Source organism: Pollicipes pollicipes, unplaced genomic scaffold, assembly GCF_011947565.3.
Source record: "Pollicipes pollicipes isolate AB1234 unplaced genomic scaffold, Ppol_2.1 Scaffold_4295;HRSCAF=5057_pilon_pilon_pilon, whole genome shotgun sequence".
In the NCBI taxonomy this organism is placed as follows: domain Eukaryota; kingdom Metazoa; phylum Arthropoda; class Thecostraca; order Pollicipedomorpha; family Pollicipedidae; genus Pollicipes; species Pollicipes pollicipes.
Genome location: NW_023596461.1, coordinates 13,569,011 through 13,594,614, shown reverse-complemented (window position 1 = coordinate 13,594,614; position 25,604 = coordinate 13,569,011). Strand labels below are relative to the sequence as shown.

General features: G+C 57.8%; 1 protein-coding gene across 1 annotated transcript in view; it reads left to right on the top strand.

Annotated features, from left to right (window-relative positions):
* The window catches only part of LOC119096317 (filamin-A-like), a 58,900-nt gene that overhangs the window by 19,907 nt on the left and 13,389 nt on the right, over positions 1–25,604 (top strand). The window contains 20 exon segments of the mRNA XM_037219157.1: positions 2,513–2,668; positions 5,098–5,219; positions 5,910–6,009; positions 6,527–6,636; positions 6,638–7,064; positions 9,368–9,426; positions 9,428–9,556; positions 11,073–11,150; positions 11,153–11,225; positions 12,519–12,578; positions 12,581–12,627; positions 12,629–12,740; positions 13,268–13,435; positions 13,859–13,977; positions 14,789–14,903; positions 15,163–15,300; positions 17,159–17,332; positions 18,134–18,274; positions 24,780–24,982; positions 25,458–25,556. Of these exon segments, the coding sequence (XP_037075052.1) occupies positions 2,513–2,668; positions 5,098–5,219; positions 5,910–6,009; positions 6,527–6,636; positions 6,638–7,064; positions 9,368–9,426; positions 9,428–9,556; positions 11,073–11,150; positions 11,153–11,225; positions 12,519–12,578; positions 12,581–12,627; positions 12,629–12,740; positions 13,268–13,435; positions 13,859–13,977; positions 14,789–14,903; positions 15,163–15,300; positions 17,159–17,332; positions 18,134–18,274; positions 24,780–24,982; positions 25,458–25,556 (2,630 nt within the window).

The window sequence follows — 25,604 nt, the reverse complement described above, 5'->3', positions numbered from 1 at the left end:
ATGATTAAGGGCACGACGTTCAGCTTTGGAGCTTTGGATGCCCGGTCGGATTTTGAACGTCGAACTCAATTTAGCACCTGTACACTTGGGATTATTTCGGGATTGCACGGGTTTCCGTCCTGAAGCAGAATGGGGTCTCATGCAGTTATTTCAGCTGCTAGCAAGCCAGAGCGCTATTAGAGCTACCTAACTGGTCATGGCATGCCCAGATTGATAGCAAATAATACCGGAAAGTGCAACTTTCAATACTTGCCAAATAAATCCAACAGTAAATCAGAGACACTTTGCGATGCCACAGTGAGGACCAATTAATTTTCTTAATAATTTTAAGAAAAATTACGTATCCCATGTGAAGAGCAGTTTAACGTTATGGCAGTGCATCTAAGTACTAGAATACTTCAAAAGAAAAATATTTTTTATCGCTAGATGTTCTAAGGGGGTTTAATTTGTGTTTGCGGGCTTAAGATGAACATCGTGGCGTCAGTTTATTCTACAGAACATACCGGACGATAGCGCACGTCTTGAGGCGCCATTTTGTATGCGTGAAACCATTTTCAGAAAAGTGTTGCTGCCGTTGGACGTTTTCCACCCTGGCCTGCGTGTTTCTGGACTTAACTAAGTTATGTGAAAAGAACGGTATCTTTAACAGTTAACGCGACACCAAATAATGCCCTTGAAATAAGAGTTCAAACAAGAAGTGTCCGGCAAGTAAAGCAGTGGTAAAATAAGCGGTGACTTGCCGCTTGTCTTTCCTGTCGATGTGTACATAGCTGCGAGAAATACGTAAAGTCACTGAGGAATGACGTGATGACATTTCCCTATCACCGGCGGTATGATTCGGTATTTAGTCGATTATTAGAAGTGAAATGAATGCCAGAAACCTAGTGGTTTCCAGGGAGCGACGATTGCCTCATGCTAACGGACCGATGGACCAGCCTCCTTCCGCTCCGTCATTCCGGTCATGAGCAGAACACCGCTAGGATCAGACGTGCTAGCCTGGATCCTCGCCTTCGGCGGGCCTACACGTGTACTGAATACTCTTCTTCGGCATGACTAGACACGCCAGTCCGAATCAAACGTTATCCAGCCGGCCGCCCAGACTCAATGTGAGGCTATCACACTGGCTCAAACCCTTGGGCGGTAGCCAGGCTCACATGCGGAACTTTGCTCTTTTAAGCGCTGCAGCTGCAGCCCAGCATCTGAAAACGTGACGCTAAGCCGTGGTGTTGCATGGAAATACCGAGTTCTCAATCCCCATTTACGTTCCCACTTTTCGGCAAAGCTCGGCTGGTTGTGAGGTTTTGGGTGCGGGTCCGGCGCGGGTCCCAGCCGCGTGCGGGACCGGTGCGGCCGACAGCCGGCGGCCAGCGGCGCTGCCTCGACGGCGCCGCCGGCGTCACGCGGGCAGCGCCGTTCCCAGGCCGGCGGCGGGCGCCGATCCCACGGTCCAGCGGCCGTGGTCCGGCCCGGGCGCCGGCGTAACCCGGCCGGACCGACCCGCCGCCCAGCTGGTCCGGCCCGAGCGCCGGCGCACCCGGCCGGACCGACCCGTCGCCCAGCTGGTCCGGCACGAGGGCCGGCGCACCCGGCCGGACCGACCCGCCGCCCAGCTGGTCCAGCCCGGGCGCCGGCGCACCCGGCCGGACCGACCCGCCGCTCCGCTGGGCTCAGCCTTGTGCACGTCCTGGCTAGCTCGCAGACTGAGGGCAGTGATGGGGTGCCAGGACCATACCCTCTCGCTTTCCACGTAATTCCATCATTAGAAATACGATGGTGTATGAAAGATTGTCTTGAGAGAGGTTTGTGTAGTAATTTTTGGAAGTGTCCATTCGCCCGCAAGTTATCTTGCCACTTGTCTTATGTCTTCCTATCTTCTCTTATGCATTCCTGTATCAAACTAAGTGGTGTCTGGGCGTTAGTCACACTGGCGTGACAAGCAGTTTCCGCATAAAGATCACGCCAGTGGGGCTGCGCCGGCGGTGAATTGATATGCCTAATCAGGCTGTATTATGATGGATCACATTTAGAATGGAATTTTGCTTCATGCGTTTAAATACAGCCACCATGTAGCAGACGCGGTTTGGTAAAAAACATCGCGACGTTGTCAAGGACTTAATGAGAGGTATAGAAGGGAACTTTCCGCCGGATTTTGATAGCAATGAGCAAAGAATGGCCTGCTTATCGACATATTTTAAAGGATTCGTGATATGGAATTTATCTATGAGGGTTTTCAGATGCAAGCTGTTTGATCCCACGAACCTCGAGTGTATGTGTGATTATAATGCAGAGCAGGATGTCCTGTATCCCGCAGTGTCTATGGCTGATAAACGAGCGATGATGGCTGCAGGTATGTTGCGTGACGTCGCCCGCGGCTGCCGCCTTGTATCCACCCGTGTCCGGTGTCTGTGTGCCGCTGGCCCACTCGCCGCGGACCGACCGTGAGGCCGCGCACCGCCGCCGTCTGTGACGCCGAGGTGACGCGTCCGCTGACGGAGGTTCGTCCGCCCCGCAGGCTCGCCTTGGGAGGTGGAGGTGGCCGCCATGGACGCTGCCGGCGGTCTGCAGGTGCTGGGCGAGCACCTCAAACACTTTCCGGCGTCCAAGCCAGCCTCCATTGACATCTCGGCGCCGGGCAGGAGCAAGGCGGACCTCTCTGTCGACGTTGTCGGTCAGTGTCTGCACGTGCCGGGTAGCGGGGCAGAGGGTAGGAGGGCTCCGTCTTCACGTGGGACTGACCACTGGTCTTCACCGCATGGCGGGGCGGGGAGGAAGCCTTGCCGGGTGGGGCTGGTCAGCGATCACCAATCCTCGTTGTAGAGAACAGGGCAAGGAGCCTCGCCGACGGGCGGGGAAGGTCACTGTAACAGAGGGCAGGGAGCCTCGCCGACGGGCGGGAAGGTCACGTAACAGAGGGCAGGGAGCCTCGCCGACGGGCGGGGAGGTTATCGTGACAGAGGGCAATTCGGGCCCTTGAGGCGTCAAAATGAGATCCTGAGCCCAAAATCGTCCCCAGCCTAAAAATGGGCCGCCTATTGTGGGCACAGTGGACTCCTTGGCAGAAAGGACTCCCTATGGCTACAATTCCCCCCCCCCCCCCGGGCGAAAATCCTGACTACGCCACTGGATACTATATTCCCTATTAAGTGCACGCCGTGGTGTCGTTTTCAGCTCAAAGCTAACCATCCGCGGCAAGTGCTTCTAATTTGTCTGACGGAACGTTACTAATGTGCCCTCGCTGTCGCAGGGATGGGAACCCATCAGCGGAATAGACACAGTAGCAACAATTACGTCTTTAAACGGCATGTGTGAGACCGAAAACATATGCGACGAATACCGTTAACGCTATGACAGTTTCAACGTTGTCCATGAGAATTCGTTGCAGCCCAATGACTAGGTACAGCAGGGGTGACACTTCGTCCCAGTCTCCCCTGCGGTTCAGGATCACAGCCAAAAATAGAAACAAACGACTGATAAGAATGGCGATATGTGCAGCTGTCATGCATAGTTTAAATTTTGCCATGCGGCTACGCGCAAATCTTCCGTCATGGTTTGTGAGCTGGGGTGAAAGCTCTGAGATTTTCAAGTAAGATAACCGGTGACGAGTTGTGCAAAGTGTGACACATTGGCGATTATCTGAGCAATGCAGACAGTTGGCGGTTTGTGCGCTACAGACCGTGGAATGGTCACTCCGTTGCATCACGTGGTTGCATAACGCAACATAGCACCGAGCCCCCCCCCCCCCCATCCCATTCTCGCGGAGCCACCGCACCGGATCTCGCCATCCCGACAACGCCGCGTCGCTTTCGCCCGTGCTTCGGCGCGTGACGCCGCAGCGCCCCGCGCCACGTACTGGCACGTGTCTGGTCACGGCACGGGATCACGTGCGCGGCGGCCCCGCGCGGCCTCGGGCCGGGAAGGTCAGCCGGCCGCCGGGGCGGGGCGCGGCGCCTTTTTCTTCCGGTGAACGACGGAGCAGGGCCAGACCAACATCCGGGAACCTGGCAGGCTCCGCCCCCGCCGACGCCGCTGGCAGGCGGCCAGCCAGTGGTGCACTGTCAATTCGTCCGCGATGCGCGAACCCCTTCTTGGGGGGGGGGGGGGAGCAGCATGGTCTGGTTTTTTTTTGTTAGACTCAGAGGGTGGATGCGGTCCAGTGGCCGGGAAGGCAACAGACATGGAGTCGTAAGCCTAAGAACGCGAGACACTGCGCGTTTATGACGACCGACGAGGGACAGAGCCATGCGGGCCGCGCTGATGGTCGGCAGGGAATTGCTCGCTGCAGTGACAACATCAAGCTTTTTACGAATCATGACATGAACTCACGTACTGATATCATCGTTTTAAACGAGAACGTCAGTGCATGACACAAATCTTAAGAATCACAAATTCATCATGTGAGTTACATCAATCAAATAACCGCCTTTATTATGGATGATGAAACTGGTTTAACCATTTCCATCCCCTAGTGCCTAGTGCTGATACGTCTCGAAAAACAAGTGTCATTTTGGAAAGTTCATACGCACACACACACACACACACCACACACACACACACACCACACACACACACACACACACACACACACACACACACACCCACACACACACACACACACACACCACACACACACACACACACACACACACACACACACACACACACACACACACACACACACACACACACACACACACACACACACACACACACACACACACACACACACACACACACACACACACACACACACACACACACACACACACACACACACACACACACGCAAATTTTGCTTTCGAACTGAAGTAAGCGGGACCCACCACTGCTTCACTAGTTGCTCAAGCAGGAAAACGTCCGACCGCTGACGCCACGGGTCGGCTGAGGCGCGCGTCGTGCGCGGCGGCCAGCAGGCGTGCCGTGGCGCCGCTGTTACATAATCCACGTCACGAGGACCACTGCGATCCTCCCGACTCCGACGGGCTCCAGACACTGGTGCAGCGTGCGCGTATGTTGAACAGGGGGCCGCGGTCAGAAGCGGGTGGGGCCTGTCACCGCGCCCTCGCCGCGACGCTGACCGGCCGCCGCCTCCGCCGGCAGGCCCGTCCAAACGGACGGTACCGTTCACACTGACAGAGACGTCCAGTGGGATCTTCAAGTGTCAATTCTCCGCCTCCGAGGTGGGGAGTCACGTGATCAACGTCAATGTCGACGGACAGCCGGTGAGTGTGGTCGCGTGGACGGCGCGGTCGGCTCTGCGGCTCCTCCTGGCCGCAGGCGCGAGCGCGTCTATTCTAGGTGACGTGTGTTCTCATGGTTGTCGGCCACTCGATGGCTAGGTCTGAATTAGTGGCTGGGCTGGTCGCCGTGAAATTGCTTATCGCTGCCGTTCGGTATTCGCGTGATGCTGACACATTCACGCCGCGGTCCGATGGCGTGCGTGTGGTGCTCACATGCTGGGTGTGAGTGAGTGTGTACACCCAGTTCTTTGCTGCAGATGGCGACATACTGGACGCCATGGTTGTATTATTGCTCCGTGTGGGCCTCATGCTCATGTGTTTTGAAATAGCACGGTTTGCGCTCGCGTTATAAGGCCTTAAGAATGGAATCATCTCGACTTGAATGATTGAGTCACCGCTGAGTGGGCTGCAATCCCCCCATGCATCTCAGGGATTACCCGGAGCCGGCTTCGTCCACGGCACCGCCAGTTTATTTGTTCTGATCCGCGTGTATGACGCGGTTCGCAAGCGTGCGCATGTGGCACGTGGTGCCCCGCCGTGACCCGCCCTGTGCCCCGCCCCCTGTCGCGACCCGTGACCCGCCCTGAGCCCCGCCCCTGTCGTGACCCGTGACCCGCCCCCTGTCGTGACCCGTGGCCCGCCCTGAGCCGCGCCCCTGCCGTGCCTCCGCAGATTCCGGGCAGCCCGTTCGTATCTAAAGCATACAACGCCGGCCTGATCCGCGTGTCGGACGTTCCCACGGGAGTGGTGGGCCAGACCTGCCAGTTCAGAGGTGAGCCTCGCGCTGGGCAGAGTGCCCCTGCCGCCGCCGCCGCCGGCCCTCGCAGGCGGGCGGGCCTGAGGAGGCTGCCAACGGGGCCGCCGGCACGCGGAAGCGCTACGCCCGCCACAGAGCCGGCTGACTTTCGGGTACAGCGGGCGGCACGCGGAATATGCTGCGCAGCGTGGTCAACAGAAGTGTGGTGAACAACGGTTCCTGAAGCTTGTTTATCCGCGCAGTGCGAAATGGGTCATCTTGATTTGACCCACGGATGATCGCTTAACTATCCATCGCTTTTCAACAACGTTTTGTTCGTGATGGTGTCTGTGTTCCGCTTCCAACGGAGGCCAACCGGTCAGGGTATGACCTCTCACCGTTGGAGATGCTGGCCAGCTGTCGTGGCCTTTCATTTCGCTATTCATCGTTTACCAGCTGGAGTGTATGGGTGACGTCACTTGCCTGTGTCCGGGTGGGTGACGCCATCTGCTGGTGATGCACGAATGTGACGTCACCCGTCCGTGCCCGCCAGTGGACGCCAGCCAAGCCGGCGAGGGCCAGCTGGAGATCTCCATCAACGACGGCGAGGTGCCGAACCACGTGCAGGTGCTGGGCGGCGGCCGCTGCCTGGTCACCTTCACGCCCCGAGATGCCCAAGACGCACACGATCGACATCAAGTTCAACGGCGAGCCGGTGCCCGGCTGCCCGTTCGTGTGCCGCGTGCAGGGCAGCTCGCGCGTGACGGTCAACCTGCGGCACCTGGAGCTGCTGCCCGTGCAGCAGCCGGCCAGCTTCCTCATCCACATCGACGGCGGAGGCAACGCCGAGCTGGCCGTGTCGGTGCGCGGCCCGGCCCACTCGACCCTGCCGGTCAAGGTCACCGGCAACGTGCGCAGCGGCTTCACGGCCGAGTTCACGCCGCTGGAGGTGGGCGCGCACACGGTGCTGGTCGAGTACAACGGCGCGCCCGTCAGCGGCACGCCCTTCACCTGCAAGGTGTACGACACGGGCCGTGTCACCGTCACCAGCATGCCGAAGGGCGCCATCGGCAAGAGCCTGCAGTTCACAGGTGGGTGCCGCCGCAGCCGGCAGCGGGCAGGGGTGGTGGCCCGCGCGCGCCCCCGGGCGCAGGGAAGCGTGCTGGGGCCAGGTGGTCACTTCACCGGAGTGGGGGGCGCTGGGACGGCGCAGGCACGGGCGCGGCACTCTGTTTGTTCGGTTTCGTGTCCCTCCGCTGGAATGAGGAAAACACGAGCAATGTTTGGTGCAGAGGCCGGCTGTTTTTTCGATCGGCTTATGTGGGCTGCAGGCTTTCCGATCGTGTTCAGCGGGGCATTGCCCGCCCGTTGCGATCGGGTGAATGCACGTTCCTGTGCATAGTGGCGCAGTTGGCTCACGAAAAATGCGCATCGGCACACACTGCGGGCATTTCCGGACTATTACTCACGTCAATAGTGGTGTCGGGGGCTCCGCCGGTGTTGGGTTTTAGCGCTTGTTGTCGGTCAAATAGGTCAGGAGCTAGTCGGGGTCTCGGTGCTGATGACTCACGCGGTAAAATTGACCTCTCGCATGCTATACACTGCACAAACATCCTGTTTGGCAGTGGTCCGTTACCTTCCGAAGGAACGAACAGCCCGCTGCAGTGGAAAGGCTCCGTTGTCCTTGAGAGGCTTTCCTCGCCTCTCCGGACGGCGGTGCGTGGGCGGGCCACACAAAGGGCCACTCACCGTAGCGGTTTGACCTCGGCCGCCGGGGCGGTCCTATCGGAACCGCATCGGACGTCCGAGCTCCCCACGAGCCGGCGCCGCGCCGCGGGCCGTCACAGCCCGCGGCGGCGGGTCTTCACAGCGTGCGGAGATCGGCCCGGGGAAGCCCAGGCTGGCTAGGGGCTCTGCTCCGTGACGGATCGCACGTGCCGTGACTCGGCTGTTCACTGGTGGCTGCTGCCGCTGGCTTTGGGAGTGGTCGCCGAGTTGTTGACAGTTGTACACGAACCCTGATCACGCACTGCCGCCCGTCGCCTCCGCACGGCGACTTCCCGCTGCTACCAACAGCCGCGCTCGAACAAAGATAATCGGTCGTCACCGCACCAAGGCCCCTGCGGAAGCTCGCAGTCGCCATACGTCATCATACATCATATACATCATCATACATACATCATACGTACATACATACATGCATCATCATACATATATCACTCTGAATACCGGCGTCTGCAAACCAGTGTATCCGTGTCCACGTCCCTGCGTCAGTCAGTCTCCCTGTGTGGGAACCCCCGTCAACCGGCCCGTCACGCCTGTGCCTCCAATCCAGCCGAGACCCCTCCGGCAACCCTGCGCCAGCGGACACATCGCCGATACCTCAGACCCAGCCGGACCCCTCGCAGGTACTCCTACACCAGCCGGGTCCCTCACCGGTACCCCTGCTTCAGCCGGAGCCTTCGCCAGTACCCCCTGCTCCTTCCGGGTCCCTCACCGGAACGAGCCCCTGCTCCACCTGGACCCCTTGGCAGTACCCCTGCACCAGCCGGACCCCTGGCTGGTACTCTTGCTCCAGCCGGGTCCCCTGCCGGTACTTCTGCACCAGCCGGGTGCCTTGCCGGTACCCCTGCTTCAGCCGGAGCCCACGCCAGTGCCCCTCCTCCAGCCGGACCCCTCGTTAGTACCCCTGCTCCTTCCGGGCCCCTTCCCGGAACGAACCCCTGCTCCAGCCGGACCCCTTGCCAGTACCCCTGCGCCAGCCGGGCCCCTCACCGGTACCTCTGCTTTAGCCGGAGCCCTCTGCAGTATACCAGCACCAGCCGGACCCCTAGCTGATATTCTTGCTTCAGCCGTGTCCCTTGCCGGTACTCCTGCAACCAACCGTGTCCCCTGCCGGTACTCCTGCACCATCCGGGTGCCTTGCCGGTACCCCTGCGCCAGCGAGCCCCGCGCCGGCGCGCCAGCCCGCCGCTTCCGTGCCGTCACGGGCCGCCGCATCCGGCCGGCGCCCGTTATCCTTCCGGCGGACTCACGGGCCGGCCGTCTGCAGGCAAAAACAGCTGGCATGGCGCGCCATCTGCGGTCCGGTGCCGCCGCCCGCGCCACTCCGCGCGGGAAAGCGCGCCACCGTGGGCCGGAGACAGTTCTCACGGCCGGTCATTCGTAATGCTGATGGCCGACGAGCAAATAATGACGGGCCGGCCGCCCTAATGCGGCCAGTACATGTCGGAACTTTGCCAATCAACGGAGTGGGCCGATTTGTTCCACAAGTCAAGGTTACTTTGCAGTGTCATGCCTGACCGCGCACGCTTCTCTGCCACTCGGACTGTCGTCTTCAGCTGCGGCACGCAGTTTGTCTGTGCTCTGACCTCTGGCGCCCCTCCACCCGCAGTGGACGCCAGCGAGGCCGGGGAGGGCAACCTGGAGATATCGATCAGCGCCGGGGGACGCAAACATCCCCACCCAGGTGCACCCGCAGGGCTCGGCCCGCTTCGGGGTCAGCTTCGTGCCCCTGGAGCCGGTCGACCACACCATCAACATCTCCTTCAACAAGGAGCCCATCCCCGGTACGTGGCGCGGCGTGGAGTGCGAGGGGGACTGTGTCTGCAAAAGCGGCATTGCCATGCGGGCTTTGTGTCACGCTGGGAGTAAATAGGGGGAATGGCTCCGCGTGAGTGTTGTGAGAGGTGTAAGATCGTGTGAAAAGTCATGCGAGGACGTCTTCTCTGAGGGTTGCGATGTTTGGGATGCTAACTGTTGGTCACCACACTGCCAGTTAGTGCTAGCGTTAGACAGTCACCACAGGCAGTGCCAGGGCCGCTAAAAAATTGCTTGCGTTAACCATTTAAGTCTGTAGAAAATATACAGATGCACTGAAGCTCCGAATTCGGCAGCGGTGCGCCGGTGCTGCTGGTGGCCCTCCATGTCCAATGAGAGATGGCCGTGTCAGGACGCTGATAGTGGCCCCCGTGTCGCACTGCTGCTGCTGACCCTCCCCCGTCCAGTGAATGAGAGGCGGCCGTGTCGCAGTGCTGTTGATGACCCTCTCCGTCCAATGATGAGAGGTGGCCGTGTCGCACTGCTGCTGCTGACCCTCCCCGTCCAGTGATGAGAGGTGGCCGTGTCGCAGTGCTGTTGTGACCCTCTCCGTCCAGTGATGGAGAGGCGGCCGTGTCGCACTGCTGCTGCTGACCCTCCCCGTCCAGTTGATGAGAGGCGGCCGTGTCGCGGTGCTGTTGGCAACCCTCTCCGTCCAGTGATGAGAGGTGGCTGTGTCGCAGTGCTGTTGGTGACCCTCCCCGTCCAGAGATGAGAGGCGACAGTGTCGCAGTGCTGCTGGTGACCCTCCCCGTCCAGTGATGAGAGGTGGCCGTATCGCAGTGCTGCTGGTGGCCCTCCATATCCAATGAGGGATGGCCGTGTCAAGACGCTGATAGTGGCTCTCTCCGTCCAGTGATGAGAGGTGGCCGTGTCGCAGTGCTGTTAGTGACCCTCCCCGTCCAGTGATGAGAGGTGGTCGTGTCGCAGTGCTGCTGCTGACCCTCCCCGTCCAGTGATGAGAGGCGGCCCGTGTCGCGGTGCTGTTGGTAACCCTCTCCGTCCAGTGATGAGAGGTGGCTGTGTCGCAGTGCTGTTGGTGACCCTCCCCGTCCAGAGATGAGAGGCGACAGTGTCGCAGTGCTGTTAATGACCCTCCCCGTCCAGTGATGAGAGGTGGCCGTATCGCAGTGCTGCTGGTGGGCCCATCCATATCCAATGAGAGATGGCCGTGTCAGGACGCTGATAGTGGCTCTCTTCCGTCCAGTGATGAGAGGTGGCCGTGTCGCAGTGCTGTAGTGACCCTCCCCGTCCAGTGATGAGAGGTGGTCGTGGTCGCAGTGCTGCTGGTGACCCTCCCCGTCCAGTGATGAGAGGTGGCCGTATCGCAGTGCTGTTAATGACCCTCCCCGTCCAGTGATGAGAGGTGGCCGTGGTCGCAGTGCTGTTAGTGACCCTCCCCGTCCAGTGATGAGAGGTGGCCGTGTCACAGTGCTGCTGGTGACCTCCCCGTCTAGTGATGAGAGGTGGCCGCCACTGACTGCTCGCCTTGTCCACAGGCTCCGCCGTTCATGGCGCACGTACAGTCCGATCCGAACCACATCGTGGTGAAAGGCGCGTCTCTCGCCTCGACTTGCCGTGGGGCAAGTCGTCGTATTTCACGCTGAGCAATGTCTCTGGAAACGTCGAAGAGGTCGAGGTCAACGTCGATGGTGAGTTTGCGGCCGCTCACGCCGCGTGCCGGTCGCCGACTTGTGTCAGCTGCGGTCAGTTGCGGGTGCAGCGCCACCCGGCGAGGCTCTTGCTGCCACTTTCGCTAGTCGGTGAGACCTCGTTTTTGCGTGGATTTCGCGGCGAAGAGACCTCCATGAGAGGCCGGCCGGCCCGAGTTGTCCGGGATGGCTGTCTGGACGTGGCACTGCCGGGCGGTTCGGAGCGTGCACTCGCAATCTTTGTCTTCGATGTCTCACCGTTACTTTTGTCGTTAACTTCCACCTCACCTGTCCTATGGTTAACTTTCCTGTGGAGGTCTGCTTCACCGGATGTTCTGCGGTTTTCGTTGTGTTCACGCCAGGCACCGCCGCACGGAAATGTCTTGCGGCGCACGATTCAAAACAAAACAATCGCCTGCCACCAATGCGACCGCACTGAAGCTTGTACGTTTTTGTCCTTCGAGCCTGTACATTATTTCCCGCTATTATGGCGGCTTAGACTTTGAAAGATTTGCAGACCTGGTTCTAATAGAAGCATTTCCTTCTTCTTCCAGGTCGTTATAGTTCCCCTAAAGTTCACTAACACTCGCTTACTAACGCTTACTGGATGCATGTGAATGTAGTTTAGTGCATGGACGATTGGAGACTGACAATGTTTTTTATCATATGTTCATTTATAAGACATACATGGCTTAAAGTGGTGTGTGCTTCCTCACTGGGCCTTTCTTTACATCGACAAATTCCTGATGAGATACAATGACTTTTCTTTCGGCTGCCATCGCTAGCCAGCTGCTTCCGGCTTGTTTCATGGGCCCACGAAACCTCGTTTCACTTGCTTTCATTTTGCCGCTCACTTTCCGACGACCTCTGACCCGCGTGTGCATGAGAGGTCGAAGGTCAGGGGCCTTCCGTTTGCCCGCTTTTGTTTCATTGCCGTAATTACGTTTGACTGCGTGCGCTGTGGTCGCGAAGAACGGAACATTAATTTCGCCTGGGGGCACCGAGCTGATAAATTTTGTGATTAATGGGTATAACGTACCGAAGGATCGATGTTACCTTGCACGACCACATAACAACTTAGACGTAAGGTTAGGCTGGTAGCCTCTGGCCATGCGGCCCGTAACCGAACAGTGCCGACGGAACGGGACGGACGGGACCGGGCGGTGGGGCCGGCGCCCCGACCCCACCGCCCGCTAACCGACTGAGGCGCGGGGAGCACTAACCCGGCCTCCGCCGCCCGGGGCTCCGTAACGACCTCGACCTGACCCGACCTGACCGCACGCAATGTGCCAGGCCCCACCGGGCTGGCCGTGCCGACCCAAGTCAAGGATGACGGAGACGGCGGCCTGACTGTGGATTCAGTCCGCGGCTGGCCGGCGAGCACCGCATCCACGTGGCGTTCGGTCGGCTCGCCCATTCCCGGCAGCCCGTTCGCCTGCAAGGTGTATGACGTCAGCGCCATCAAGGTCAAGGAGGTCACCAAGGGCGTGGTCGGCCGACCCGTCACCTTCATCGGTGAGTGGGCGGAGTTGTGGCTCGGGCTTAATTCTTGATGGAATGGTTTCAGTCGACATGGTGCCCTTTTAAGCACGATGGCCACTTGCGACGCGCGGATACCGATTTGAAATGTTGTCGCTTCAAAGTCCGCGCAAGTTAACCGTCCTAGACTTAACGGAGCTTTAACATCAAACTATGTCAAATATCGTTCTCCATCCACGCCTTCGTGAACTCCCCATGAAGTTATGCGGTACTTTGCGGCACCCATGACCTTAGCAGTTGGAGGCGTGGAGTATCAGCAGCCGGACGGTGCGCTGGAGCGTGATGTCGGGCCTCGACATCTCACCGTACGGGCGGGTGCCGCACTTGACGGATCCTCGCGACAGCTGTGTGACGGGTTGTGTGACGCGTCGTACGACAGGCGTTATGACGGCCGTGTTACGGGCCGTCTGATGGGTGTCGTGGCGGTCGCGCAGCGGGCTTGTGACGAGCTGTGTGACAGGCTGTGTAACGGTGGGTGAGGGTCTGTGACGCCGCCTCCACAGTGGAGACGATGAACGCCGGGCCGGGTAACCTGGAGGTGACGGTCAACAACGGCCAGGTGCCGACGTCGGCCCAGTCGCAGGGCCAGCACAAGTACGCCATCTCGTTCACGCCCAAGGAGGCCAAGCTGCACCAAGTGGAGCTGAAGTTTAACGGCGAGAACGTGCCAGGTGAGTGGCCCACGTCCGATGAGGCCCTGGTGGGCGCCAATGCTGGCTTGCATCTGGTACACTGGCCGCTGAAAGGCTGGGCGACGCAGGTCGCGAGAGCCGTCCGCCGCAATGGTTCAGTGTTCGAATGGAGGGAGCGTTGGAGCCGAGATGTGCAGCGCCATGTGACAGCACCACCGCTTAAATTTCTTCTACGTCCCCTCTCCCCCATCCCCTTCTTCCGTTCTCGTCCACCCTACCCTTCTTTATCCCGCCTTTCCCCGTCCTGCAGGCTTCCCATTGCGCCGCGACCGATCTGTACGCAAGCGTGTTGCAGACATGTCACCTGTAACACCGGACCGGTGACCGTTGTTCGCCACTGGGCCGTGCGTGACGCTTCCGTGTCACGGTGGACCGCTGACCGCGGCTGGCGCCGTCCGGCAGGCTCGCCGTTCAACTGTGCCGTGATGGACGCGTCCCAGGTGGCCGTGTCCGGCGCCGGCGTCGGCAAGGTGCCCGTCGGACGCCAGACCTGCTTCAACATCGACACCCAGGGCACGCACGTCAGTACAGCCGCGGCGCGGAGCCGCTCGCCATAGTTTTTGCTCAGTAAAACATAGGGACGTGATTTCGCAGCCTTGAACAGATCGCACTGCGAAATTCAAAGCTAGTTTTGCGTGGTGGCGTTAGGCCATGAGCTTTGAAGCTAGACTCGGACCCGCCAATATGGTTAATAACGTTTCCTTTACATTTCACGACGCATTTTTAAGCATCCGCCACCGCTGACCCGCTGTCAACGGGCCTCAGTTGCCAGGTCTAGGTCGGCATCCCCTCTCCGCTGAGCTGTTCGTGCTGAGCTGGTGAGAGCTGGACGACCTCGTGTTCACCATCCTGTCCCGCTGATCCGTGTGTGATGTCTCAGCTGACCTGTATGTCCTCCTCCCGTCAGGGGCTGGCCGACCTCGCGGTCGCTGTCCTGTCCCGCTGATCCGTGGGCGATATCTCAGCTGACCTGTATGTCCTCCACCCTTCAGGAGCTGGCCAACCTCGTGGTCACCATCCTGTCCCACTGATTTGTGTGTGATATCTCGGCTGACCTATATGTCCTCCTTCCGTCAGGAGCTGGCCGACCTCACGGTCACTCTCCCGTCCCGCTGATCTGTGTGTGATGTCTCAGCTGACCTGTATGTCCTCTACTCTTCAGGAGCTGACCGACCTCGTGGTCACCATCCTGTCCTTCTGATCCGTGTGTAATATCTCGGCTGACCTGTATGTCCTCCTTCCGTCAGGAGCTGGCCGACCTCATGGTCACTGTCCCGTCCCGCTGATCTGTGTGTGATGTCTCAGCTGACCTGTATGTTCTCCTCCCGTCAGGAGCTGGCCGACCTGGCGGTCACCATCCTGTCACCACTGCGGCGCCCTGTCACGGCCGAAGTGTGGAGCGTGGACGAACACCGTGCCATGGTGGAGTACACGCCCACCGAAGTCGGTACGTCACCTCTAGACCTACCACCCTGCCTTACAGGGAAAGCGTTACAGCGTGCAAAATAGACGTGCAGGACATATGCGCAGCTGCTGCAACCTGCATTTGCAATGTTAGATTTACGAATAATTCTTTCAAAGAGTGTCCATGACACCTGTATTCAGTGCCGTCATTTTTAATCTCCAACCATTTTGGCATGCGAGGAAGATGTTGTTTGAGTACACCGTACGCCGTGCTTGTCCTTAAAGTGGCGGCGTCTTCGCAGGTGATCACAGCGTCGAGGTTCGCCTTGGGGGTATGCTGATCCCCGGCGCGCCGTTTGTGGTCAAGGCGTACGACGTGAACAAGGTCAAGGTGACGGACGTGCAGAACGGCGTGGTCGGCAAGCCCGTCTACTTCTGCAGTGAGTGCCCGGCCGTGCTCCGAGCCCTCCCCCTCCCCTAACTCTCCCCTCCCCCGAGTTCCGGCTGGTCGTGCGGTGGCCTTCCCGGAGTGTTCGGACCCCACCAGAGTGCTCCGGGACGCTGGGTGGCTCGTGGGTCCAGAGGTCAATCAGAACACCGCTGTCGTGTGTGGAAGTCGCAGTAGGACCTGGCCAGGGGGTGTCCCTTCTTCTCATCACTTGATATAAATTGGATAGTGCATTCCCTGCGCTGCTGTTGACCAGGGTTTGAACGAGTTCAAGTTCAGTCTGCCCGAAATGCTCATCCTGTTATTATTTCGGCTGCTTGGACTGTATGGTCACTCGAACCGAAGCACCTTGGTAAACGCTTGCATGTGAGGATAGCACCGGCCGGTGTGGCAAATGTTTGAGTAGATATGCAGTAATTGCTGTTTATGTCTTCCGCTCTCTGTTACAACATTAGGGATCGAGAATGCTGGCGAATCTCAAGCATTCATTTTCGTTGACGTGGTACATCTTCACCGCTCAGAGTTGGCTGCACGCTTGAATGACGCTAAAATGGTCGTTCTACCGTTAATGGCAGATTAACGACTGCGGCGTAGATAATTAATGAGTTGTAATCGGACAAGATAAACGTTCATAGCTATCGGTCCCCTGGGACAAAAGCAAGATAGTGCATCTTTGACTCATGGGGGAATCTTTGTTTCGAACGTTATTTCATTCAACACTTGTGTGCTGCGCATTCTGAACTCCATTTGGTTTGCCTTCTTCGCAACGGTCTTGTGTGTTGTTTAAAATGCAAGGACCTAGCGTTGCAATACTCATTTAAGACAAAATGCGTCCCAGTCTTTTTTGCGAATTACCTCCTCGCCTACAGATGGCGCCTGATAGGAATCGGTTAATAACCCGAAGCGGGATGTTTTACGAATTGGTACGGAAAACGTCTGCGATTTAATGATTTTACGCGATCATGTAATAATCTAGCCCACGAGGCGAGTGAACCTTTCTCTTCGTTCTTCATGGTGGCAAAGGCTCAGAGCATGCTTTAGTACCAGCCGGTGAGACCGTCCGTGATAAATCGTGACGGAACTTACGCCATGAGCCAGCAAAAGGCATCATAAATAACTCCCTTTCGCTCACATGGCGCGAGAACGTGAACGAATAGAGCACGAGAAGTCGCTGACTCAGCATGTCCTTGTCGCTAACGCAGTGCGGAAGCGTTATGCGGTTCCACATTCCAAAGCCCTCACGCTGCGGCGTAACAGCGTGGTGCGGCCATTTTTATAATAGCACTTTGTTTTCTTAGACCTTCCCTACTCGGCTCGATGATAGTTCACAGGCTTAACATCGAGGCCAACCCATTCCCAATCTGCTTCTGGGTTCCCCTAGGGCGGGCAGAGTCCATCAGTGTAGCACTGTCGAGCCGCTGCCCTCCGTGGACGGGTCTACCCGCTGGTCCGGGACTATCGCCCGAAATGGCCCTCTCCCGTGACCGGAGCTGACGGGTCTGGCACCCGCCTCGGGCAGTGCCGCGGCCTGGCACGGCGACGACGCACGACCAGTCACAGAAAGACTCAGCCCAAACCTCCACAAGCGCTGTATCACTGTTATGGTTGTGACCAAACTCGGTGACACGGTGACCTGAATCGATGACCTCCATCCTGATGCGCCGCCTGTGACCTGACGTGAGGTCTAACACAGTGCGACCATGACCTGGCGCCTGACTGACCAGACTTATTGGTGCTGTGACCTGGGCTGCTGCCCCAGTCGCCCCGTGCCTCCCTGACCTGACCCGTGACCAACGTCAGCCGACTTAGCTGTCGCTGTGAGCTGACCCCGTCGCCGTGCCGCGTCACAGTCGACGCCAGCCAAGCGGGCGCCGGCAACCTGGAGATCATCGTGTCCGTGCACGGCCGCAACGTGCCCAACTACGTCCAGTCGGAGGGCAACGCGCGCTTCCGGGTCAACTTCAAGCCCCAGGAGTCGGCCAACCACATCCTGAGCGTGCGCTTCAACGGCGAGCCGGTGCCCGGTGAGTGTCGCGCCACCGACGGCGTCGCACGGCTGTGGCCGGTCCTGCAGGACCAGACGGCCTGCCCGTACGGCTGTGGCCGGCCTGCAGGGCCGACAGCCTGCCGTACGGCTGTGGCCGGCCCTGCAGGGCCAGACAGCCTGCTCGGGCGGCTGTGGCTGCTCCTGCAGGGCCTCACAGCCTGCTCGGACGGGCCGGCCCTGCAGGACCTCACAGCTGCTCGGACGGCTGTGGCTGCCCTGCAGGCCTTCACGACTGCCGGTCTCCAGCGAAGAGGCACGGGCTGTGGCCGGCCCTGCAGGGCCTCACAGCCTGCTGGGACGGCTGGTGGCTGTCCTGCAGGGCCTCACAGCTGCTCGGGCGGCTGTGGCGGCGCTGCAGGCCTCACAGCCTGCTGGGACGTGTTGCTGCTCCTGCAGGCCTCACAGCCTGCTCGCACGGCTGTGGCCGCCCCCTGCAGGGCCTCACGGCCTTCTCGACGGCTGTGGCCGGCCCTGCGGGTCCATACACGCCCGCCGTGTGTGAGAACCGCCGTTGTCCGACTCTGAAACGCAAGCGGCCTTCCGTGTTCGCTGATGAGTGTCGAACCGCCTAGGACCTCCTGTGTGTATGCACATTCAGCATGTTGCAGTATTTGAGCCACCAGCGGTCAGTGGTCATATGCTGGGATGCACCTATCAGTGGCTGAGATGCCGGCTACCGCCACGACAATATAGTGCGCAAATATGACTTTGAAATGTTCCAGAATGCGTCGTCACCGTAAGAGTCCACAGTATGATTAACGCTCCTGTCCCTTTCCAGGCTCGCCCTTCACCTGCAAGATCACGGACTCCTCGCAGGTGGTCGTTTCGGGCCAGTCGCTGAAGATGTCGCCGCTGTCGCGGCCGGCCATCTTTACCGTGGACCCGCGCGGCGTGACCGTCACCGAGTGCGTCGTCACAGGTCAGTGGTGGTGCGTGGAGCGCCTCTTCGGCTGTGACGCAGCGGCCACCAGAGGGCGCTCAAACGCAGATGTGCGCATACGTCACAGCGGCTCAGAGGGCCGGAGAGGGATCGCACTGCTGTTGCCTTTGGCGCTAGCTCGTTTGTGCTGGTTTTGGGACAGTTTGTATCGGAAAAGGACGCATGCGTAATACCGGTGCACAGTTGTTCGTAACAAATGTGTGTTTGTTCGTTTGTTTGCCTCCCCAACAAACTTAAGGTATAACGTTCGAATGGCAAGAGGACGTGCGCAAAGGTCGTAAGCAAATGTCGGTATGGTATGAAGGACCCGTGTGAAACATTCGTAGTTACAAAAAGTTCCTCGAGACACAGAGTTGGAGCATAAAAACTTCACGCACAGAGTTAATGCATAAAAGGTTCGTATGCATGAACCACGTATCAATTGTTCGTAAGTAGATGCACACACGGAAAGATTCGTAACTGATGGGGTTTATTTGACAAAAGTATATGCGCAAAAAATTGCAAGCAGTGATCAATGCTTGCAAGTTTGTATGAATAATACTCATATGCGCATACACTCATATGGTTATGTAACGTCAGCTCTCCTCAGATTTTTTCGAAATTAGGTTTCCGTGGGATGTTCTAAGGCGTGAAATTCCATTGTGTTATTTCTAACTCTGCCAGGCGTATAGTTTAAAAACGACAGCTTCTGGATATATTGGGTCGGGAACAAACAAGGTCCTCATAGGAGAGGGTGTGTCAAAGTCGGTCCAGCGAGTACATCTTATTCTCTGGACTGGGCTTTAATTTATATAACCAATTATATAGCCCGTACCACCGGCGCTTATGCCCGGCGCATTCCACAAGGGAGCCGCCTCTCGCCGCGTCTGTCAGCTGGCTGTCCACCGCCAACCCTTACGCCCTCCCATCCCTCGGTGTCCGGAATGTGGTGGCCCCGCAATGACCCCTCATCTGACGCCCAATACCAAAGATGGGCATCTGCATTTTACGTGCAGTACGTATCTGCATGCACCTTTTTACGCACGTACATTGCCAAACGAAATTATCGCTGAGAAATATTCCTCATGAGTTTTGTGTAGCTACTTACCTGATGCATCGGCACGTGAACTTTTCCGCAGACTGCTTCTTTGTTCCACGAGCTTTCCCTGGCGAACTCTCCCCGCTGCGAACCTTGATATACTTACACCTAATCTGGCATACGAACATATGCCGTACTATACTTTTGTCCTACACTAAACATATGCTCGCGCGCACGCATTTTCGTTACGAACCTTTTTCCGGACGACCGAATTTATTCATTTACCAGTTAATCATCTTATGCAACCTTTTATCTTCCGAGCATTTGAGCGTTAACAAACGTCAATTAACCAGCTTTCATCACCTACGTGCTTTGTATCGCCTATTTACTTTATCCTAACGAACTTAGTAGGTACGCGATGTCTATGCTACGAAACACCTTGCCATTACGATCTTTTCTCTATGCGAACTTTTGTCCGCAACACGTTGTGCTAGATGGTGAATTGTCAGCATTGCCTCCAGATATCATGCTGTGAAAATCGTAGTCTCAGCGTTTTCCTTTTTTAAACAATACCACATCGATCATGGTCGATATATTTCGATATCAACGAAGGCATCAGATGACTGGCGCGACTTTACAATGCTGTTGACTCGGCGTGGTAACCAAGGACAGAGGGGGGGTATGAGGGCTGTATTTAGGCATGCTGGTGCATGTGCCATCTGCGGCCCAGTCGTGTGGGCAGGAACGCGGACAGGAATGCAGGCGGGAACGCGGACAGGAACGCGGACAGGAACCCGGGCGGGAACGCGGGCAGGAACGCGAATAGGAACGCGAGATTCTGGGCACTGAAGGTGCAGTATCTGTCCACCTGTCCTTACTCGGTACAGCAGCAATAGGTCCCGGCAGCATTGTCATTGGACGGGCTTGGTGACATCATGCCGTGTTGTTACGGCTGCAGTCAGACGTGCTGGCAAGATTACTTTGAGTTCGACAGGGGAAAAGTAAAACTCATGGTCTAAACTCGTCCCTGCTCCAGCCGTCGTAAATGGACCTGAGTGACTTATGCTCAAGCTTTGCTGGCAAAATCCAGAACTGAACGCACATTTGCATTGGCCATCCATAGCGATCCTTGGTTGAGCTTCCGGTATCGGCCTCACAGGCTGTTGAACATTGATCTCCCATCGTCTGTTGATCCCATCATTTTGCTCAACGATCCCGACGTTTTGAAATTTGCTGAGGCTAGCTTCAGCGGGTGTGATCGCCCCGTCTACACGAAACGAATATTGAGCGTATCAGGCGTTTCCGCTTCTGCACGACGTTCTCCGTTTTTCATGTGACGCTTTTCCGTTTTCGTTTGGCTTCCGGTATGACGTCACGCCTAAAAGCGGGTCGATTCTTTAACTCGGTCGGTGGCGCTGTGCCAAGCTGCCATCTCTGCGGTGACGTAGCCTCCCTAAGCTGAAAAGTATGCGCAACTGCAATTAAGATGGCTGGTGCGTTAGTTGGCATCGCTTCGGACCGCGTGTGTGAAGTATGAAAGTTCCAGAATTATGAAAATAATTTCGTTCTTACGTGGTGACTGGCGTACTATTCCATACGGCCAGCTGTTTCCAGGAGCATTTTCGGAGAATTCTACGAAACGTATTCCACAAGACGTCTTTCATGTGACATAGGTGCCCGATCTACGCCTTGAATTGACCAAAAACAAACAAACAAGCATGCCTGCGATCACGACAAAAACACGTGCCGCAGCCTAGCTTTTGCGGGATCAGACGACAGCCACTATGGCTGGCTCCCCGCAGACCGGTACGCGGCTCACTGCCTGGGTTGGTTTCATTATTTTTAAACTAGGTGTAATGAGGCTGTTTTGGTGACCATAAACCGGACAGTTTGGTGAGGCTAGCCGACTCCCTCCAACCAGGCAGAACGAATCGGCTACGGAGAACAATACGATGAACGAATGACTACCCTGGCCCACATTCGAGACCCAGTGGCTCGGTTTGTGTGGCAACGGTCCGCCACATTGGCGCAACAGCACCAAACTGCCTGGGACAAAGGCTTCAGACTCACCGGAGTTATAGCGCGGACTGGTGGCCACGCTCCTCGTGTCGTCATCAGGCATGCTGGAACGAACGAGCCGAGGTCCGGTGTCAGCGTGAGAAGAAACAAATTGTTCGGGTGCCACGGGGGTGGGCCTGCTTCTTACTAGCATGTTCTCAGCCTTGGAAATGTAATTTACCTAACTAACGGACAAGGACTAACGTAAGGACTAACGGCGCGCCGTCACGCCCATCGGCGATAGTGTCACCAGTGTCAGTGTCAGTGTCAGTGTATGGAGGCTCTCCATGTTCGTGGGAATGACTTGAACACGTCACGCGATGAGTGCATGCTACTGGTTTTGAGAAAGAGCTGTTCAATTCCTGAAAATTCACCAGCTGCAACGCGAAGGCTTGTGACTTTCTTTGAAAAACTGTGACTGTTCGGATGCGCAATCGAACTTTCTAGCGACTGCCTTGACGTAAGACGTGGCAGTTGACCATTTTGACCGGAGTGCAGTGAATGCAGCGTCCGGCTGCTATTCGAAAGGCGATGAGTTGGCCATTCCTTGGACGGGCGTGCAGAGTTGCGACACGTATCGCTCGTCATTCCGCAGCGAAGACCGGCCGGAACGCTGCCTGCCAAATGGTCAGTGGGAAAGTCAAGCGCTACAACAATGCGGATGACCACACCACTGTGATAAGAGAGATCATTAGCATGCCGTACTTCCCTGAAAAGCCTTGTCTTATGACGGCGATGCCCAGGCAATCGCTCTAAACGGAATAGCCGTGTTTTGTAATGTAAGTGCTCCTAGCGCTGTGCTACGCACATAACCTCTCCCTTAGAGCCCCCAGAGACAATGCCGGCGGCCGTGTCCACCATTAGATTGCGTCACACTCGTCACTGCGAGCACCGTCATTGCGTGACACGGACCGGGCGCTCGTGCCGCTCCAGCGCGTCCCGAGCACATGTAACCAGGCTCGGCCGCACGCCCGCGCCTCGGGCGCCGTCCGGGAGGCCTGCCCCCTCTCCCTCCTGCGGCCGCCACCGCCGGCGCTGGCGTCACCCGTCCTCGCGTCAGCCGCTGGCGCCATCGGCGTCCGGTGACGGGCCGAGAAAGCGGCGGCGTCCGTTCGTCAGGCGGGCATGCATACCGCGCCGGCGGTCCGCCCGCCGCGGTCGCGAGAAAGTGCGGCCGCCGCTGCCGCCGCGCCGGCAGCTGGCGGGAAAGCGTCGGGCCGGGCGGCGGCGCCGGGCCGCGCCGGGTAGTACCCGCGTGGAGCCGGACGGGGACGTCCGGTCACGGCCGGCGCGCGCCGCGCTCTCGGAGAGGTGTGACCGGACGCCGGCGGTGCGGGTCTGGCGAGCGGCGCGCGACGCGGCCATCCTCCGCGTCTCAGGAGGCTGGAGGGGAGCCGCGCGCTGGGCTGAGGAGCACGCTCGGCGCAGCTCGCGTGAGTGCGCGCGGCGCAGGCGGAGCAGGTGGTCAGGCAGACCGACGTAGTCGCGTGAGTCAGACGCCGGCCGTGAGGACGGAGAAATGCCAATAGGCTTCCTCCGTCCTGAATCTCTTGCCGTCGGTAGCTCTCTTGCTGGGACCGTACCTCGATGATCATTGATGCGGTACACGTCGTCTTTAGCTTGTGCTGTCATGTGCAGGGCCCCGGCTCGCGACCCTCAGGCGGCGCGTGGGAGCATGTCGCCACCAGATTTGCTGTGTTTTATCAGCTGATGTGTTGGGCTCACAGGTGATGCTCTAGCTGACTGTGGCTTAGATGACATTAAAAGTCGATTCGAGAAGCATTATCGGGAACGATTGCGCCTACTTATGAACCAGACACTTCATGTTATTTCCCATCCAGAATATACGAAGATACCACCTTAATACATTCCGATGTTGTCACTAGCCTCCATTTGTAGTACTGGTGCTCAGAATCTGCTTTGGTCCAGGAAAGCATGTTAGTTTGTGTGTGCGTGGATTACAGGAATGTTCCATATTGTGCGCTCATGTCAGCGTTGAATGTACCGCTGAATGTTCCATCTCGACCAGAATGTTCCATCTCCAGCGGAATGTTCCATCTCGAGCAGAATGTTCCATCTCGAGCAGAATGTTCCATCTCCAGCAAACGTAGATCGTGCATGATTCATGAATGTTGTCTTTCAACCCAGTGTTATCAACCTATACAAGTTTTAGTTTGCAGCCCACGTAGAAAGTACGTTAAACCTGTTGAATGACCGTTTCAAACTATGCTGTAAGCAATATCTTGGACCGTTTAATGTGTTCATTTGTTATCCAATAAGACCTGCAGCGCGGTACCGCGTTTGTCTGACTGTACGGCGGTGTACGCCGTGCAATGAAACGGCATTCACCAAATCAGAAACCGGCATAAATAATACAAAAATCATTGCGTTCCTTTGGTATTCTGTCTAACTGTCGCAATCCAAATCAGCGCGTCACATTTAGCCCTGCATCATGTTGGACCCTGTGACGGTGACTGCGACTGTTTTGCTCGGCGTCATTGGCACTAGGCTTTGCTGCAACGATGGTTAAGTCTGACCTTTATGCACATACCGGGAGCAAAGCGAAAGCTCATGATGCCAGCGGTCCGATCTGGCCGGCGAAAGTGTGGTCATGTTGATTAGCCGCTGTAGTGGCGTTGCGTTCTGTTGTGGTCTCCTCAGGAATGCACGTCCCGCAATCGAAAGCTCATTCGCATGCGCGCCGTTCCACCCAGCAGCACTCGTATCTTCCGCCTCCCCCCCCCCTCCCTCTCCCCCAGCTGGCAGCCCTGAGTGGCTGACTGTCGCCCACCTGGGCTGCTTCGGTCAGTTAGGGTGTCCTCCGCATGCTAGATTGCTCGACAGAAAACACACCTATGACCTGATGCAGTTTCATAAGAAAGTGATAGTTGTCATGAAGCTCTTCATCAGTGTATAACCATGTTTTCCAGGAGACTGAAAGCGTTGCAGTTTTCCTGCTATTCAACGCTACTGGTCTGGCTTATTTGCTTTATTTGTGTAATGTGTGGTGCCCATCAGGAAAACGTATTAGCATGATTTATAGACAGGTCTTAATTTCCTGTATGTCCCCTGGTGCAGTATGCGGCCGATCTTGGTGTAACTACAACGGTCAAATCCCGCCCGCCGACCACCCTGGCTACCCGCCCCCGTGACGTGTAACCATAGCCAGTTGTGTCCCTCAGTGGTGTCATAGAGGAGTGTCCCGTGTCCCCTGTGACCTCCCCTGATCCCACCTGACCTTGCAGCAGGACACCCTGTATCTCTGTGACCTCCCGTGATCCCACCTGACCTTCGCGCGTCCCGCAGTGATGTCGCCGGCGGGGGCGTCGGTGCTGGTGCGGCTGCAGCAGGACACCCTGTATTTCTGTGATCTCCTTTGGCCCCACCTGACCTCCGCGCGCCCCGCAGTGACGTCGCCGGCGGGGGCGTCGGTGCCGGTGCGGCTGCAGCAGGGCGCCAGCGGCCGGTACAGCGCCGAGTTCCAGCCGGCAGAGGTCGGGCCCCACACCGTCAGCGTCGTCATGGACGGCGAGCCCGTCGGCGGCTCGCCCTTCACCTGTAACATCTACGACGTCGGCCGCGTGGTGGTCACCGGCCTGGAGAACACCAAGGTGGGCCGGACAGCGGGCCGGACCGGCGACGCGCAGCTAGCGGCGCGCAGGTGGCGGCGCTCTGGCCGGGCCGCACCATTTGTGCGTGTGTGCGCTTTGGGCAATGCGAGAAACGGATAATGAGATGACCCAGCAGTCGTTGGTTTAGCCCAGCTTATCTGGCCCATGTTGTTTGCGTCGTTGATTGCTGTTGTAAGATGTGAAACAATTCTCAGCAGCATTCCGTATTTGCTTTTTTGCGGCTTGAGATAACACATCGAGTATGGCTTGCGTTTGAGCTTCACAATTTAAGCGTCCGGCGTAGCTGGGAATCGTTTGCGAATCTTGAAAGCAGAGGTGTGAACTGCTTCCACAACTTCCTCGAGGTGCAGCTAATCACGCCTCATTCCTGCCACGAACGCGCCAGCGCGGCGGCCGCTCGGTCCCTCTCACCAGTGACGTCACGTGTGGGTGTGACGACGCCGTCGCGCTGCAGGTGGGCCGGCCGGTGACCTTCACTGTCGACGCGTCCCACGCCGGCGAGGGCACACTCGAGCTGGTCGTCACCACCGGCAAGGCCACCGTGCGCGCCGAGGTCAGTGCCCCCCGGTCACAGTCGGGGCCACGGCGGCCGCGACGCGCG